Below are 19,001 nucleotides of genomic sequence, written 5' to 3'. Positions count from 1 at the left end.
GACAGATTAGATTAGAAGAAGGGGATGAAAAACTCACAGGGATACAGCTGCCTCCCTTAGAGCAGAGGGATATGGAATTCCAACAGACAGCACAGCGACAGGGGTTCAGTGGAGAAGGTGCATCCCTGATGCATGATTTCACAACATTATCTGCCAGATAAAATACTGCTGATACTCATAAACTCATTTCAGGTGAAGATACTTGGAAATGCTCTAAAGTTTACTTGAAAGTAATGAATAAATTGAGGCTGAGTTGCCTAAGAAAATACAGAATTCTACCCTGAGCTTTCAGTTTTAATCACTGGATCACAACGTGCCTGTTGGTAGGTGTCGTTTTTCCATGCGTGTGGAAATGGAGAGTAAGTTCCTTTGGACTCTTGTGCATGAGGATTGTCCCAGTATAGTTTGTTGTTGAGATAATGAATGACAGAATGAAATCATCCAGATGCCTGAAAAAGAAATTAGAAAATGTATAGAGAGACTGTGGAACAGTGTTCATTCCTTATCTGATGGAACCAGTAGCTCATGTCAGAAGTGCTGTACTCTCAAGTGCTTTGGGCCCAGGTTTTTAATTTGCTCTGATTTAACACTGTTTACTGGGAAGGGGAAAGAATGAGGGAAGCAGGAACCTGGGCAGAAAGACTGAGGTGGATTGGGAAAGGGAAAGCAAGAGCAAATCACCCTATCTGATGCAGCCAGGCTGACTTCTGCCTATTAGTCATTTTTGCTTGGTGAAAACCTTTCCAGAGGGGAATTCTTCAGATGAGGATTGGCTGATGGGTAGCAGAGCTAGCTTCTGTTTTCTCCCTTCTCTTAGCTGTGGTCCCTCCATCCTTTCCCATTAATAATGTGCTGATTTCAGTATTTTTGTGCATTTGTGAGCAATACTTAGTGCTGCTCTTTTTTTTTTAGAGCCCACGGTCACAGCCATGCTGCAGACTATTGTTATACACTCCAGCCTGACACACAAACATCTATGTGCTTACACACTCACTGCCTAGTGCGAGTCCTGGGATCATGGAATGGTTTGGGTTGGAAGGGTTCTAATAGACCATCCTGTTCCACCCCCTCTGACACCTCCCACTGTCCCAGGCTGCTCCCAGCCCCTGTGTCCAACCTGGCCTTGGGCACTGCCAGGGATCCATCCAGGGGCAGCCACAGCTGCTCTGGGCACCCTGTGCCAGGGCCTCACACCCTCACAGAGAACAATTCCTTCCCCATATCCTGTCTAACCCTGCCCTCTTTTATTTCAATGTCTTTAGTCCTGCATATCCCTGTAAAAAGTCCCAACACAAGATTATATTACTTTTGTTGGAAGTATTTTGTCAAACTGCAGTTATTTCCCTGAAAAAACTGTTTGCATCACATCATACACCCTGGTGTTGGCAGAGCTGGGCAGATAATAACTAAATGGCAGGTAAATCACTCCTCAGAGGTTGCTTTTAGGAAGTGTCCAAGACGAGAAGTATTAATCAGGAAGGGCAGGAAATGCAGCACATCAAATGTAAAAATAGCTGCAAGGTGCTTTCTCTGCATTCAGAATTTTTCAGAATTTTCTGGTTAAGGTTTCCCATGAAAATATGCTGGTGGGAGATAAGGAAGCTATTTGCAAGTGAGGGGAAGGCACTATTATGCCTGAAATCAGATTGCAGCTGTGGCAGCACTTCCAAACACACCCACACAGCCTTCACTGGTGGCCCGATGAGTTGCTGGTGCCATGGACCTGCCTGATTCCCTCTCCCAGGCCCCCGGGGGGCCCTGCAGGGCAGCTAAAGCATGTGGCATGGAAGAACAGTGTTGGGCAGGTGGGTGATAGTGTTGCTGTTGGGAAGCTGGCCATCACAAACACAGAAAAGAGGAGTCGCGATCCCCATGAACCACCTCTGAGTGAGCCCATGACCCGTGGTTTGTGGAGAAGGTAGAAGGAACACCAGCAGGTGGAAGGTGGTTCATTACCAGGCTGTTACCACGATTCACAGGCAAAAAAACATTTATAGTGCTTTTGGGTTTCTGCTCTGTCTTCTGACTCCGGTGGGAAATTGTCCTTTGTAGACTCCAGCGAGCTTGTCTAGAACATTCTATCAATAGTTTGTTTCCAAAGTTTAAAGTTCTCTGAAAAGCCATGAGAAGATGTCTCTGTGCATATTCCAGTTATTTAGTGAATGATCTCCAGTTACAGGCTTGTAGGAAAGTGGATAAATGAATAGATTCTGTTGTTTTAAATAGAGATATTTGAGTGTTCAGTCTTCTTGATATGGTAAAGAGCAGAGAGGAAAGAAAAATTGATGTTATTACTCAAGATGCTGCAATCTGTCTTTAAACAACCCGAGGTTAAAAAATCAGGAGAAATTTCATGTATGTTCATATTGAATATTGATCCAACTTCACTTTGCTTCCTTTGTGCAAAGCATAAGGAAAGAAGTACAAGGCATTCTCAATAGTACTAAGACTTATTTTTCTTTAAGTGGCACTAATGAAAAGAGTGTTTCCTTCACAGAATACAATTATTGTGTTGAATTTTCATTCAGTCTCCTTGTTCCCACAATAGGCCTTTTTGCTTCTTCCTATTTTGCTCTGTGTTGCTGCTAGGAAACCACTCATCCACATCTGAGAAGCACAATTAAGTGTCCCTGATACAGGATAGCTTCCATTATGTGCCAACAGAAAGAAGATATCAAAAGGATTCCTAAAATAAGGTCCAAGGCTGGCAGAGATATTCAGGATGGGGACTTGATGTCTAAGAATCTGCTGGTACATAGATTGGCATGGCTGCTTAATGAGGAGGAATATGTCTTCTTAACAAGGAGGCTTCGGCCTTTAAAACGTCTTGTTCCCAGCAAGCTCAAGGACCACAAACAAGGGATCTTTGCTTTGTGTAGTTTTTTCCTTATATTGTACACTCTGCTATGCACAGCTCCAGATGGATGCACCTGCCTTGGCAGAACGACTCCTAAATGGCACCTACATGCCAGAAGTTGTTAAATCTGTTCTTGCAGTGATAGTGAACAAGATGTCACAGTCAATTGGCTGTGTAGGCTTTGTTCTTACTTGTTGGTTTGGTTTTGGGGTTTTTGTGAATGTTTCTTCTCTACATCTTTGTAAACAAAGGTCTCAAAGTGTGTCAATATGAGCATTTAGCTTAAATCAGGAGCATTTTTTGTGACGAAAATCTCCTGTATGTCCTCACCATGCTACCTTGGGTTGGATCTTGAGCAGACTCAGGTGTATGAGGTGGTCTGTTTTGGGCATGCCCCAAACCTGAAGTAGTTCAGGGCTTTGCAGGTTTGCTTTAACCACAGCTCAATGACATTCAGCACAAAGTTATCCTAAAATATATTGGGGAATGCACCCCAACTAGTCCCAGCATGGACATCATCATCTTAGCACTAGATGTTTCTGCTGATGCTGTTGACAATGACATTATTTCCTCAGTAGGACTGATAAAACATTATTTTTCCCAAGGCCTGTTTGTTTATTCCTGGAAAAAGACCCTGAAGTCCTATGGGCTTTGTGGTTTTTTTTGGTTTTTTTTTTTTTCCCCCAATCCTTCTCTCAAGAGTTTTGAGTTTGGATTAAATGTGTTAACAAGCCCAAAATTATTTCAAATATTGTCTTTTCCTTCCTAGTTATGATATCACCCCTGCTGTCTAACAATAGGAGAGGAATTTAAGTGAATTTTTGAGGCTAAAAGAGTCTGATGATGATTTCATACAAAACACAGTCCTGGGTAGCCTGTGCTTGCTCTGTTTTGACGCACGGTTCTATTTTCATCTGCCTTCTGTAGCACAAAGAAAGCAAAGAGCACCAAATGGGTTTTCATCAGCACGTTAATTGTTGATGTATCTCAGTTTGACAACTAAAGGACTTAATTGCTAACAAACTCATTTCTCTTCTTCACTCAACGTTGCATCTTCTCTCCCTCTGCTCAACAGCTTGCAAGTGCAATGGCCACGCGTCCATCTGCAACACAAACACAGGGAAATGTTTCTGCACAACCAAGGGAATCAAAGGAGACGAGTGTCAGCTGTGAGTTCATTTCCCTTTCTTATTTGCAATAAAAAATTGTGCACGTACCACCTTAGACACCCCTCCCCCATTTTTTAATGGCTGTGTTTATGATGTCTCTGCTCATTTCTTCCTACTGACAGTTGACTGACTGCACTGAGGGTGCAGCCAGCCATGGGTCCCCTGGGGAATATCATGACCAGGATGATTTCCTGAAGAATTCCAATTTAAAAAACATTTCAACTGAGAATGTCATGCAGAAGGGATGGGTGAAAAAAAACCCACCCCCCAAACTATACATAGAATCACAGAATGGCTTGGGTTGGAAGGGACCTCCGGGCTCATCCCCTACCATGGCTGGGACACCTCCCACTGTCCCAGGCTCCTCCAAGCCCAGTGTCCAACCTGACCTTGGGCACTGCCAGGGATCCAGGGGCAGCCACAGCTGCTCTGGGCACCCTGTGCCAGGCCTGCCCACCCTCCCAGGGAACAATTCCTTCCTAATATCCAATCTAAATCTACCCTCCTTCAGCTTAAAGCCATTCCCTGTGTCCTGTCCCTCTGTCCCTTGTCCCCAGTCCCTCTCCAGCTCTCCTGGAGCCCCTTCAGGCCCTGCAAGGGGCTCTGAGCTCTGCCTGGAGCCTTCCCTTCTCCAGGGGAACATTCCCAGCTCTGCCAGCCTGGCTCCAGAGCAGAGGGGCTCCAGCCCTGGAGCAGCTTTGGGGGTCTCCTCTGGGCTGTCTCTGCTTTGCTTTATCCCTCAATAACTTCTTTTTAATCGGTAGGTTTCACCGTCCGTGCTCTCTGGTGTTGTTCAGTGCGAGTGTAAATATATCCGAAATGAGCCTTTGACATTCAAGCAGTTTAATGGAGCAGTTTTAGAGCAACAAATTTGCTGGAGGTTTCTCTGTAACATAACAGAAATGCTTTTAGTGTAATGTTAGGGGAAATAATTTAATTCCAAATAATTTCATTGCCAGGTTTATTTTTAAAGCATTGCTCACATGAGTAAACATTTATAGGATAGAACCTGGAATAGCCATAAATGACTATTCCATGCATTGTGAGGAGCTAATAAATACCTTCCAAGTGGATGCAAATGTTAATATCCAGAATTTTATATTGCATTTTTACTGCATATGAGTTGGACTTGCAGGGAACATGGAATTTCTTCATCAGCCCAGTCTAGCTCAGACATTCATCTTTAATTGTGTACTGCTATCAGCACAGGTTGTGTTTTCTGGTATTTGGTGTCTGGGAATAAATAGAACTGCAAAGCAAATCCATTTATTAAAAAATGTATATTCTTTTTAGGTGTGAAGTTGAAAACAGATATCAGGGAAATCCACTTAAAGGAACATGTTACTGTGAGTACCCTTGGGATTTTATTTGGAGATAAAAAAGTGCTTGAAGTTTAAAATAATTTATTTAAAACTTGTTTCAGTTGCCTCAGCATGTGTTTAAAATATGGGGGATTAAGGAAAGGACTAAAAAATAGCTGTAAAAACATTCACTTTTCTCAAATACATTGTTTAAAGAGAATGAAAATACTTTTCTTGATAAGGTCCATGTGACGATTGGATCTTTTGAACAATGTTTTGAATGTTTTTCATGTGACTGAGATGAAATCTGGTCTTTTGGAGAGCACTCTAAACTATATTCCTGTTAGGTAAAAAACAAAGAGTGTCCTTAGAATTTTTAGAAATACAAAATAGTGTTTATTTAAATTCTGGTCCAGGTTAGAATGGATTTCAAAATTGCCACATTTCCTCTGAAATGAGCAGCTGGATTCCCATGCAGTTACAGAAGATCCTTTGCCAAGATTGAGATTACCTAATGGAAACTTTCCAGCTTCTATTTGCAAATATTAGCAATCAGCAGCCTGGCAGGCATGGAGAGATGGAATCTTAAATTACATAAAGTCTCCAGTAGTAGTTTTGCCCACCACAGAAATTATCAACTGGCTGGTTTTGGCTTATATGAATTCTGCTTGTGTGGCCAAACAAGGGCACTGCTGGCTCCTCATGGCATCTGTGTGTAAGAATGACCAAATTCCTTGCTGAAATGGCAGGGATGGTTAAATGGGCAAAAAGTGGGGAAAGACAAAACTTTGCAGCTCTTGCAAGAAGAACCTTGTGCTGTCCAGATCCAGTCTTGCTTGGTTTCATTCCCTGTTTCTTCATGCTGTGTCCAGATGGATACCAGCAGCTTGTCTGACTTGTGTCAGTCCAACCAGGGGTCACTGGGAGGCAGTGAGAGAAAAACAGCACCTGGTGTGTCAATTCCTGGTTATTATTGCCGGGAAGATCTCTGCATGGCTTCAGGAATATGCACAAGTCACAACAGTGTGCTGTAGTGGAAGGGTACTGAGGTGGGTGAGTGCATCCCCACAAGTGGCTGTGGCTTACACCAGACGGGAGCAGGGAAGGACAGACAGACAGACCAGAGGCTGCTTCTGGCATGCCTGAGTGGGATGTGTCCCAGAGCAGGATGGCAACTGGGTTCATCACCAGCCAGCTGCTCTGTAGAACCTCTCCCAGGAAAATCTGCTGATGTACAGAAACCTGGAATGGGGGGACCATTGTCCCCTTCCAAATGGGAATTACACAGCTACTGAACTTTTCTGCTATTCCCTTTGATCACAGAGGTATTGCAGGCTGGAAAAGTAATTCTTTGGGCATGTTTTTTACAGTGTATAGGTAAGAATATTGATTTAGATAAAGGCTGGAGGCTGTTGCCTGGCAAGTATAAGCCACTTCTCTTCCCTCTCTAGGCTCAGCTCCTGGAGTTTTTTGTTCCTTATGTGGGATCGTATGTAGGTTGGAGTAGTTTATAGCAGTGTCATGTCCTGGTTGTCCAAGAAACCCTTCAGTGACATCATGCCTTCCTTTGTAGAAGTTGCTTTATTCCAGGAGATGGGATAACTGTCTCCCTGCATTTCTTACAGATACTCTCCTCATTGACTATCAGTTCACCTTCAGCCTTTCCCAGGAGGACGATCGCTATTACACAGCAATCAACTTTGTCGCAACACCTGAAGAGGTACATTTTCTATTTTCCCTTTTAACTTTGTCCTTTGTCTTCTCTTGGCCCTGGAGGCAATGAGTTGTTACAGTTCTGTGGGTCTTTAGGTGTAGTCTTGTTTTATGGAAGGTGTGTCTTGCTCCATGGAGCAACCAGAGCTTTTTGACCTTGGCTTGGCTGTGCAGTCCCAAATCATCCCAGGAAGATTTCATAAAGAATCACAGCTGATTCTTTCTAGTTGTTGGAACAACCTCTGAGCCCTTCCATTTTTTTTTTTTTTTTTAATCACAGGCCAGTTTGGGTTGGAAGGGACCTTAAAGCTCATCCTGCTCCAAAGCCCCCTGCCATGGCAGCAACGCCTCCCACTGTCCCAGGTGCTCCAAGCCCCAGTGTCCAGCCTGTCCTTGGGCACTGCCAGGGATCCAGAGCTCTGGGCACCCTGTGCCAGGGCCTGCCCTCCCTGCCAGGGAACAATTCCTAATTCCCAGTATCCCATCCATCCCTGGCCTCTGGCAGTGGGAGCCATTCCCTGTGTCCTGTCCCTGCAGGCTTTGTCCCCAGTCCCTCTCCAGCTCTCCTGGAGCCCCTTTTGGCACTCCTTAGACACTTCTCTTCTCCAGGCTGAACAATCCCATCTCTCTCGACCTGTCTTCAGAGCAGAGATGTTTTGCTTGTTTTCACCCAATATCTTGTGTCTCATTTTTTCCTTTGATATTCTGTACACATGACTCCTTTGTAACGTTTTCCTTGAGGAGGAGAATACTTCTTCCAGAAAATATCGTATGTAGTTTTTAGCTTGATGTATTTTCTTTATGTAAGTAACAAATTTCAAGATAATTTTTTGTAGCAATGATTTCCTAGGAAACAGTACAGTAAAACTGCTTATCCTAAAAGTGGGGTTTCTTTTTTGTTTCTTCCTTTAGCAAAACAGAGACCTGGACATGTTCATCAATGCATCTAAAAACTTCAACCTCAACATTACTTGGTCCACAAGTTTTGCAGGTAAATTGAGGATGATGTAAGGAAGATGATCTAAATTCAGGAGCTTCTTTCATTTAGAAATTTCTGAAAAAGGCAAATTTAAGTGGAAAAACTTGGGGGGGGTTTAACCTATGTACTTTTTGCATAGTGTTCTTAAATTGTCAGCCTGAGGGGGGGGAATAAAATGTTTAAAAAACCTATGTTTTCAACTTTTAATAGTGTATTTTGTAAACATTAAAAGTGCAAATTTGATTTTTTTTTTTTACAATGCAACATCTTGGCTCACAGTGGTTTTGATAAAGCAGTGCAGCTTAACATAGTTGGTTTTGAATGAATAGTTAATTTTTAAAAAATAGAATTTAGGATGGTTTGCCCTTTTATTTGGTTTCTTAAATACACCTTGAAATATCTTTTCTTGCTACTCCTTACAACAGCTGGCACACAGGCTGGGGAGGAAATTCCAGTTGTTTCTAGAACCAATATAAAAGAATACAAGGACAGTTTCTCCAATGAGAAATTTGACTTCCGCAACAACCCAAACATCACCTTCTTTGTTTATGTCAGCAACTTCACCTGGCCCATAAAAATACAGGTAAGAGCTGCTAATATATGTCAGATTGTTTAAAGGTGATTTTTCTATTTCTCTCAAAACTGTGGCAGTTTGCTGTGCTTGGAGTAGTGCAGGCTGAACCAGCCTGACGTAATCCCGGAGCAGACAGAGTCTGATGTTCCTGGTTAAGAGGAAGAGGGTGTGAGCATCTTCTGATGTTGCCTCAGCCCTGTGGATCTGAAGACGTGCTGTGAGATAGAGACACCCTTTTATTAACAGGACCGTGTTTGATGAGGTGTCTGACTTGAAATGTGCAGATCTTGATGTTGTAGAAAGAGATTGATAAAGCTAAAGAGGAAGCCTGGAAAGAGCAGACAGAGGAAATACTTTAGTGCCTGGTACTCATAAGGCCCAGCTCAAGGGCCATCCCCTTTCTCCTGCTGCTGCCTCAGGCTGGTGGCATGTGCAGGACAAGCAACTCATCCTTCCTCTTTATTCAGGGTAGTCATGAGCAGCTCATCCTTCCCCTTTATTGGTTGGAAGGGACTTCTAAAGTGATCCTGTCCCACCTGCTGCCATGGGCAGGGACAGCTTGGCTAGCCCAGCTTGCTCCAGCCCCATCCAACCTCGAACAGTTACAGGGATGGGGCAGCCACAGATCTCAAATAAAGCTTGGCATATTTGAATTCTGCCTTAATGAAGAAACTTGGTCAAATATGGGAACCCAAATCTTTCCATCCTCACCCTTGTTCATGTGATTGTTTTGTGGAAGCTGACATTTCACATTAATGCACTTGCTGTTTCAAACGTGTTGGTCAGGCAAACTCACTCCTTCAACAAAAACAATGCACAGAATAATATTGAGCGGGAAAATGAGATAATAATGCACAGGATAATATTGAGCAAGAAAATGAGATCCACCTGGAAGAAAGGTCCTTAAGCTATGGTGATATTTTTCCTGAATTTTTAAAAAAGCATTAGGAATACTTGTGAAAAGTTCTTATCACCTTTTCCTAAAGATACTGGGTTTTAATTACTTGGGAAACTTTGTCTTGTTGATTGCAGACTGAAGATTTGGCAAGTTGGCTTTGGACTCTTTAATATCACTTACAGTTTTGGTAATCAGTTTGCAGCTGGAGAGTTTTTACTTTTCAAACTGGAAAAGTCTTAGTTTATTTTCAAGTCCTGATTTTTAAATATGGAGGAGTTGATGAGCTGCAATGTAAAATCTTTGTCATTGGATAGTCAAGTAGCAAGTCCCAAACCTCCTCATTTTCATGTAAGTACTGCTTGTCGTAGGGGACATAGCATCTGTGTACAAAGGTGAGCACTTGTGCAATGATTTAAATATTTATTAAACTTATTTAATATTTGAGCTTTCATCAAATTCACAATCACAGGAGTCAGGAAAAAAAGTAATTCTTTCTTTTTAACCTTATGGGTTATTTTGATTGATACTTGATTTTCCATAATCAATGCTGGACTGTACCTTACCCTGATTTGTTTCTTTATTATTTATTGCTGCAGAACTGTGTGTTAGGGATACAGCTGATTGGTTTTTCTCTTACCTTTCTTTTCAGCATCCCCTCTTCCCTTCCCCTCCTGGTTTCCTTTACTTGTACGGTTGAAACATCTCTTGCTGCTTTGTTTTCATTTGCTGAGCAATGGCACAGCTTGACTTCTGGCAGTTCTTATTTTATCTCTCTACTTCTTGCTGGCTTTAAACACATTGCTAATGAATCCTTTCCTCTCCTTAACACAAAGTCTCTTTGATTGATCCTCATCCGAGGTTAGCTCTGAGGATGCAGCTTTCAAATAGTTTTGCATCTTTGACCTGAGAGAAATATTTAGATGGCAGCTTTCCCATTCCTGATCTCCTTAGTCCACTTGATTTTACTGTTTGATTTCATTTCTCATAGTTAAAGAGTGAACTTTGATTCTCTTAAACACGTAACCTCTCTTTATCCTTAATTTAATGTGAATGTGCTTGTATGCACTCAATCCAAGTTAATGTTTTATCACCAGCTCTTCTGAATGTCTTTATTACTTGCCAAAACAAAGTCTAAAATAGCATCAGCTCTTATTCATTGAGGCAGAGTTTTTATGAAGAAGTCTGGCAGCGACCAGCAATCTGTGGTCCACAGAATTTCTGTTAGTTGCCTCTTCAGTGCATAGCTAAAATCCAGGACTCACCGTGTCCTTTCAGGTCTTGTGCAATCTGCTGTGAGGGATTGACCTTCCCTCAGCTACAATCTGTGTCCCTGCCTGTCCTTTCCATGCCCCAATTTTCTTCATTTTTGTGAAGTCATGGCTCTCTGTAGTTTGTGTTCAATATGCTAAAATAGAAGCTAAATCATGGTACAGGTTTTTGGGACAAAGATTTTTTTGGACAAATGCCCAGAGAAGCTGTGGCTGCTCCATTCTTGGAAGTGTTTCAGGCCAGGTTGGATGGAGCTTGGACCACCCTGGTCTAGTGGAAGGTGTCCCTGCCCATGTCAGGGGGATGGATTAAGATGAGCTTTAAGATCCCTTCCAACCCACCTCATTCTCTGATTCTGTGATTTTAAGACTTCCTGGCCATCAGTCCTTGACTCATCCATGCTACATTCTTCTCAGGAATAGTTTTCATTCAGAGCTTTCATTCTCTCATTTGTTTTTCCAAGGGGTTCATCCCTGATTGCCCTGCAGAAAAGTTCCTGTGCTGTTGGGATCAGTCCTTCAGGGCAAACTGGCTCACTAATTAAAACTCCATGTTGCAGTATGGGCAGGATGCAAACTGTTCTCTTATATTCTAGCTTGTCTCCTACAGTATCCCTCATTGCACCTCCACTATTAAACTGTCACGCAGCCACAGAACATGTTTCGATTTCCTTTGGAAATTACACTGATTTTAATAGAGTATGTCGAAGTCAGGAAAACTCTGCTCCTGCCAAGCTGCTGGAAATTATTCTGTCCTCATGTATGTGCATCACCTGGCAGCTCATGCTTGTGTTTGGGCTGCTCCTGGGCAGTGCAGCATGTCCAAATCATATTTTTAGGGGTTTATTCTTTGTTTGACTACCTTAGTAAACTGTCATTGTGCATACACTCACTTGTCCTGGCTTGTTTTCAATTTCAGTACCACAGATGTATTTAAACATGAGTGTTTATGTTTATACAAAATCTTGCAACAGAAAACTTTATAAATGTAGTTTTTACTGCAAAGCAATTCTACAATCCACCTTATTTTGTTTTTCTAAGTATTGCAAACTTTATCTTGAAGTCCTTGATTGAAATCTATCTCTTTTTCATTCTCTCTCCTTGCCTGTTAAAATCTGCCCTTGGAAAGTATAAGTGCTCCCGTGTGTAAGAGATGGCTCTGTCCCTGCCAATGCTCAGTTCTGGCTCTTCTTTCCCTGTCTTGCTCCACCTCTTTTTCAAACCACTTAATTTAATTTCTTTTTTTTTAAGTATATTAGTTTAGGATGTCTTTCCCTGCCTGGTTAATGACTTAAAATGATTATTCAGTAAAAGAACTAAAGCAGCAAAATGCAGAAAGCCTTCAAAATACAGCAATCTTCTTCCTAATTCCTCGTCTCTGAGCAGTTCCAAACATGAAGGAGTTCACTTAAAGCCTTACTTTGCCAAGCTTTCCTGAAAATCCTGGTAAGGTCTTGTCAACAGTGTCTGGATATTTCCATTCTCTGCTTTGTGAGCTCATCTTTGCTGCAAATGTTGGACACACAGAATTTTGAAGCATTTAGCAAACCCCAGGTGTTCACCTTCCTCTCCTCAGCTTGGCTCTAAACATTCCCTATCTTTCCTCTCCTTTAGGAGAGGATATTAGTGGGTGTTGAAGGATTGAGATTTTTTTTTTTCACTTATGTAAATGTAATAGTAATCTTTCCCCCACTATTCTTCCTCTTTGCTTAATCTTCATTGTGAGTTTGCTTTGTTATTCTTTCCAAACTTAGCTCAGAGTAGAAGAGAGACACTAACTGTAAATAACCTGCTGTACAGTAGCACAGTAAGAAGCAAAGGAATTCAGTGCAGAAACTTACAGAAGAGTTCTCTTCATGGGTTTCAATCCATGCAAAGTCAGCTCACTCTGAGGTGAAACTGCAGTTCTGGAGCTGACAAGCAGTTAGTTACTGGTGAGAGATTGAAACTCTCTTAGATAGCTGTGTAAATGTCAGCAGGTTTTAACACTGTTTAAGCTTGTATGTATTTACCTGGGGCTGAGTTCAATGAGTGAATTCCCCTCCAGAGTGTACAGGAGGGTGAAAATTCGATCTGCTAATACAGGAAACTCTCCCCTGGCTGTAAGATTTCTGCTTCATCACAATTTACTGCTGATAGTGTTTGCTACCACTCACTAAATAGAAATTGGTGGTTTAGTCTTGTTTCATACCCAAACTATTGTTTATATGCAATAACATTCTGTCCCATTTGATATTTGATTTTTTTCCTCTCAGATTCCAAGCATCTTGCATTGATCTCTACGTTCTGAGAATATATAAGATGTTTAGGAGCTGATTAAGGCAAAACCAGTTTGTAATTGTATCATTAACTGGCAATTGCCTCCTGTCTTTTCTTCTTGTTGGTTGAAGGCTTTTGATTTGAACACGCTTAAATGTTAATTATGAACCAAATGCTTCAAGAAACAAAAAGAGGCGAAAGAATTTTGCAGCCCTTGCATACTAAATGCAGCATTTGCAAAATCTCATTAGGTATTCACTATATATCATTTTCTTGGCTATTCATTGTCATGTTGGACTTCAAAAAGTGCCACTGTGACTACGCAGCATCGCTGCATGTGCAGCGTAGTGGAGGCTGCAGCAGCATTGCATAGCTCCTACTGTTTGAAGTGCATTTGAGAACCAGTGGGAAACATTCAACTCACTGAAATTGTTGTCTTCGACTCAGATTTCATAAAGGCTGTAATGGAAAAATAGCTAAAATTGCCTCTGCTGTCTTCAATTTTAGTTTCTCAAACTTTCTTCTGGTTTCCTCTACTTGATTTATTTCAGGATGGTCTATCTATATAGTCTCCTTTATATCTTTATCCCTTTTTGCTCAGATAGTTCATGGAACAAACAGGTTTGGAGGGACCTTAGAGACAATCTGTGGATTGTTTAGCTCAGTCACATATGTGTTGTCATAGTTATTCTGTCTCCAAAGATGCTGTTTACCCTGACAGGAAGGTCCTGGTGAGCCCCCTCCAAATGCTGCACTGCTCTCTGGTTCCTCTGCTTGAAAAGGTGAATGGTGAACTGCAAGGTGAAACAATTCATGGCCCTTCAGTGGATGGCAGCTGGCACAGGAGGTGTCAGGAGGGCAAGTGCATAAAATGTCACTCATAGGAGACCTTGGAAATTTGGGACAGGCTCAAATGTGCTGTAATTAAACCAGAATTTGGTCTGTGGTGCTTTCTTTTGGTAGTGGTCCAGGTGACTGTCACAGGTGACTGTGTTTGGACTGGCACATGGAATCCTGGAATCACAGATGGGTTTGGATTGGAAGGGACCTTGAAGACCATCTCATTCAAACCCCTGTCATGGGCAGGGACACCTTCCACTATCCCTGGGTGCTCCAAACCCCATCCCACCTTGCCTGGAACAATTCCAGGGATGGAGCAATCACAACTTCTCGGGGCAACCTGTGCCATGGCCTCGCACGGAAGAATTTCAAATCCCATCCAACCCTTCTCTCTGGCAGTGGGAAGTCATTCCCCCTTGTCCTAGAACTCCAGGCCCTTGTCCCCAGTCCTCTCCAGCTCTCCTGGAGCCCCTCTAGGGCTTACCTGGGAGGGGCTGTAAGGTCATCCCAAAGCCTTCTCTTTCCAGGCTGAACATTCCCAGCTCTCCTAGCCTGGCTCCACAGGAGAAATCCAGGTGTCACAGCTCCAGCTGCTCTGTACAGATCCATTGCAGGTGCCATCCCCAGGAATGAGATGTCAGCCACTAGCTGAGGTGCTCTTTAATGAACCCCTTCCTTTGGGGGCCCTCCCTCTCTGCCTTCTGTTGCTTTTCTTAAATTCCCATTGCCAGGATGACTGCATCCAACCTTGGAAGGAAAACGCTCATTTTAGTGCTCCAGTGAAGAGCTGCAGTGCTGCATGAAGTGAGATCTGATAGATGTGGGAGGACAACTGTGCTCTCTTTAAACCTTTCAGAACTGGCACTTTCTTGGATTCAGGTGCCTTGTATATTAGACCTGAAACTACTGATTTTTTTTTTAAGACCTTTTCATCTATCCTGAGCTGTTTTAAGGGAATAGCTGAAGCTCTGTTCTTTCACAGGCATCAAAAGACTTCCCTGCCTCCCTCTGCAGCCCAAGGGTTTCCCAAAGGATTGTGTTATAGTTACTAATTGCCTTCTTTGACCTGGGAACAATTCCCACTGGTTTCCAGTGATACGCTGAAAATGTCTGTAGGGATGTAGGAGAGCAAACTGCCTTCACATCTCGTTGGCTCAGCAGAGCTGGCAGTGATGTTGGAAATGGGTCTTTTCCTTAGCGTGGAGGTATTTCCTGTCTTGTTTATAGTTCAGGTGGAGCCACCTGGTGTCAGCTGTGTTTCAGAGTCAGATGAATTTTACACTAGGCTGAGATTCTGTTGAGGAATGGCTCTTGTTTTTTCTTATGCTGAATGTGGCTATTCAAGTTGGAAATGTTAGCCAGTATATTGCAAACTGCCAGGAATTAGATTTTTAAGAAGACTCCACAATCCTCAAAGCACTTGCTCTGAACTTTATAATTTTTTATTTCAGTGTTTCATTGCTATTGTGTCCTCCAGTATGTAAATACTGAAACCTTCTGAAATTCTCATTGTTCAAAGTAAGGCTCCTTCATTAAAGCAGTTTTGATTTGCAATTCTTCTTCTAATGCTCTTCCCAATCAACCTACTAGTTTTATTTGCAACATTACCCCTAAAGCAGGTAGTCTGCATTAGCAAGAATCTTAATATCGCTTCAAATTAAGCTTTGATTTTATTTGCCATTCATGATCAGTGTAGTTCAGGAAGCATTTGTTTTCCTCCAGAGCTAAATGATGGATGGCACTTTGCTACAGCCAAGGAAAGCTTTGGGGTACCCTTAGCTCTTGCCAGGTGAGGAGGGGCCCAAAACAGAGCTGGAGGAGCAGTAGATCGCACACGTTCCTTTTCTTTTAGGCTTTTAGCCTCTTTCAGGTGGCATGATCATTGCCAGCAGTGATGCCCTCTGCCTTTCCCTCTTTGAGGTTTACAGCCTGACTAAAAGGCTTTGATAATCCATGGAAAAAGAGCGAGTGAAGAAACCATCCACAGTTAAAAGGCAGGGCCTGAACTGTCTCTAATGCCTTGATTCCTCTCTGGAAGGAGCATTAGGTATTTGATGCAGGATAAATAACCCCTGAGGACTGGTTTCCAGTCTTTTTCTAAATTAGTGTCATTCTCAAACTAAAAACAAGAGGTTTATCGAATGAGAGCTCCCAGTGAGGGTAAAGAAGGAGTGTCTTTGTTGTTGGCCAAAGAGAATAAAACACATTCAGATAGGTAGGGATTGCTTTGATAAAATAATTATGTAGGCTTGAAATCACAGTGAGGTTGGTGATCTGGACAGCTTTCCTGCCAGGTCCTCATGTGCCTCATGCATATTTAACAAGAAAGAGATGTAAGTGCAGAGATAAAATCATCCTCAGCTCTCTGGGACCCTTTATTCAAAAAATGTTCTTTTTTTCTGTTGCTTCTGAAAGCATTGTAATGCCAAAGTTGTTTGCTAATGATGTCCCTTGCCTTTCCTTAGCTGTAACGGCAGGTGCTTTTGAGCCTCTCTCCCTGCATCTCTCTTGCCATGTGAGAGGTTTTCTTGAAACGCAACAGTGAAACGTAAATCAATTTGTTAATCTGATGAAATTTGCTGTTGAATGTAATTACTTTTGGAGACATGCAATTACATGCTGATTTTTCAGAACAGGCAAACTGACATCTACTGTGGGATAGAAAGATTTAAAACAGAACAGTTAAATGGTCCTTTAAAACATGAAACAGCTGCTTGTGTTTTATCTGCTCCTTCCACCTTATTTTTGGCATCAGCTGATGACATTTTTCTCCTTTTAGAAGTTGTTCCCTTTTTGATTAAATAATATTTTTGTTAGCACCTTCTTATACCCTTTAAAAGGAGGATTTCTCTCACAGGCAGTTAACCCTTGGCAGGATGTGGTGCCACTTCAGTCCTTTTTTGTAGGAGGTTGTAGTGTCAACAATCCTGAAAATTGTTCATGCCAAATTTTTCCCAAGTGCTGTGTTGGGGGGCGGGGGGGAGGGGGTGGATTCTTATCAGAGATTCATGGAATGGTTTGAGTTGGAAGGGAGATGAAGGATCATCCCATCCCACCCTTGCCATGGCAGGGACACCTCCCACTGTCCCAGGTGCTCCAAGCCCCATCCAGCCTGTCCTTGGGCACTGCCAGGGATCCAGGGGCAGCCCCAGCTGCTCTGGGCACCCTGTGCCAGGGCCTGCCCACCCTGCCAGAGAACAATTCCTAATTCCCAATATCCCATCCATCCCTGCCCTCTGGCAGTGGGAGCCATTCCCTGTGTCCTGTCCCTGCAGGTCTTGTCCCCAGTCCCTCTCCAGCTCTCCTGGAGCCCCTTTAGCCAGTGAAGGGCAACCAATGAAGTCTTAGGGTTTTACATCTGCAGCTTGGGATTTCCTGGGATGAACTGTAGTGACTCACATAACTTTTGTGAGGTTTATAGTAATACCTTTCTACAGCACTGGAAGTCTTTTTGAATGTCTGTTGCTGAACTTCAGCTGCATAAATAAGAAAAGTTATAGGATACCAGAGAGAGATAGTCTGCAATTCAGATTTAATAATACCCGGAGCATTTCTTGGGTTGTGTTTTATTGAGATCTGACAGTGACATATGTATTGATTGCCTTAATTTTAAGGAAGCTGATTTTTTCTCTCTTTTTGAATGCAGAGCTGGAAAATATATAAAAAATTGCAGAATTAATTTTCTATGGAAGCTAAGTCCAAATCAGCCGTTAACTTCTTCTGGGTGAGGCCAGTGTTGGTTGCTTGAAGTTGCTGTACTTCTGTGATGAATAACTCTTGAAAATACCATAACCCACCAGAGAATGTAAATATAGACCCCAAATTCAAATATATTTCAGAAAATGAGTGCTGTGGGCCATTGCTGGGAGGCTGAAAGAGTGAGACACTTTTATTTATACAAAAGCTTATTTAAAGATTCAGGATAGTGAGCAGAGTTAATGAAGGAGAGAAAAGTGTATTGGCAGTAAAATAGAAGAAGCCACCCACTGAAATACGACTGTGGATTCAGCCTGGCTACAGCATGAAGGAAAGTATATCCAGAACTAAGAGAGGGTATGTCCTGGTTTAGGGCAAATTTGGGAGAAAACCTCCAAAGTGGTTCCTCTAGAAAGGAAGTTCAAGCGGCCCCTCCCTCAACTGGTTTGGGAAAAGATTTCCTTGGAGAAAAGTGGAAAAAACTGTTTCTTTAACGGGCAAAGCATTCACCAGCACAAAGAATGAACAATATCAAACAATAAAACCTCTTGCCGCTCCCAAAGAGAGACAAACTCAGCAGTCCCTCCGTGGGCTGCAGCTCGGCTCCCTCCGTCTCTGATGAGTCCCTCCGGGCCCAGGCCCGGCCCGCTGCGCCTCAGGTGGAGCTTCAGCCCAGAGCAGGTTTGAACAGCTCCAAGGAAAGAGAAAAACCACAGTCCAGGGAACTTCTCTGCCTCAGCGAGCTGAAACTAACCAACAGCAAAGGGCAGCTCTGTCCCGCTGTCTGTGCTGCAGACAGCACAGTCCAGGAGCAGGAATGTGGAGCAGTGAGGGCAGTGTCTGAAAACAAACTGCGCGCTTCTTCTCTCCCCCTTCGCTCTCAGAACTAGCCTTAAAGGTGCAAAACTTATTTCTGGGCTAAGCAGACGAATGGGGATATGAGCATCATAAAGTCACCCAGGACAGGGTAACAAACCCAATGCTTGTGGCTGGTTTAGCTCCCAAACATGGAGCCAGAGACCCCAGCACTCCACTGACAGCTCTCAGCTGACTGCGGGGCTTCTTTTGGGGAAATAAAAATATCCCTGGAATTACCTGAAAACTACTTTTTCTCTCACTTATCTTCCTGACTTTGTATTATTAAGATTTTGACTGTTTTTACTGTATTGGCAAATGTTGCTCCCAGCAATGTCGGCAAGCAAGAGCTGGGATCAGGGCAGGATACTACTGTCATAGTCCTGTATAGGAATAAATTTTTGGCATGACTGGGGATTTCATAGGGTTTTTTTCTTAAATTGGTTCTCTCTTCAATTATTCTTTGAGTTGTAAGTGTCATGTATAGTTACTTCTTTAACTAGTCTGTTTTGCATGCAAGATTAGCACCATCCAGCTTCTCACACCTGGACCAAAAGTATCAATAAATTACATTAATATCTTGACTGAGGAT

The 19,001-nt window shown here is 42.7% G+C and overlaps 1 protein-coding gene across 4 annotated transcripts in view; it reads left to right on the top strand.

Annotated features, from left to right (window-relative positions):
- Positions 1-19,001, top strand: part of ATRN (attractin) — a 143,837-nt gene that overhangs the window by 77,771 nt on the left and 47,065 nt on the right. For 3 of the 4 annotated variants that reach the window (XM_053940318.1, XM_053940315.1, XM_053940317.1), the window contains exons 20-24: positions 3,933-4,026; positions 5,320-5,372; positions 6,953-7,047; positions 7,953-8,031; positions 8,445-8,602. In XM_053940318.1, the coding sequence (XP_053796293.1) occupies positions 3,933-4,026; positions 5,320-5,372; positions 6,953-7,047; positions 7,953-8,031; positions 8,445-8,602 (479 nt within the window). Of the gene's footprint in view, positions 1-3,932; positions 4,027-5,319; positions 5,373-6,952; positions 7,048-7,952; positions 8,032-8,444; positions 8,603-17,504; positions 18,994-19,001 lie in introns of those variants that run through there. The other variant, XM_053940316.1, reaches the window with a different exon arrangement.

The sequence above is a fragment of the Vidua chalybeata genome, chromosome 4 (genome assembly GCF_026979565.1).
Source record: "Vidua chalybeata isolate OUT-0048 chromosome 4, bVidCha1 merged haplotype, whole genome shotgun sequence".
In the NCBI taxonomy this organism is placed as follows: domain Eukaryota; kingdom Metazoa; phylum Chordata; class Aves; order Passeriformes; family Viduidae; genus Vidua; species Vidua chalybeata.
This window is presented reverse-complemented; position numbering and strand designations above follow the sequence as displayed.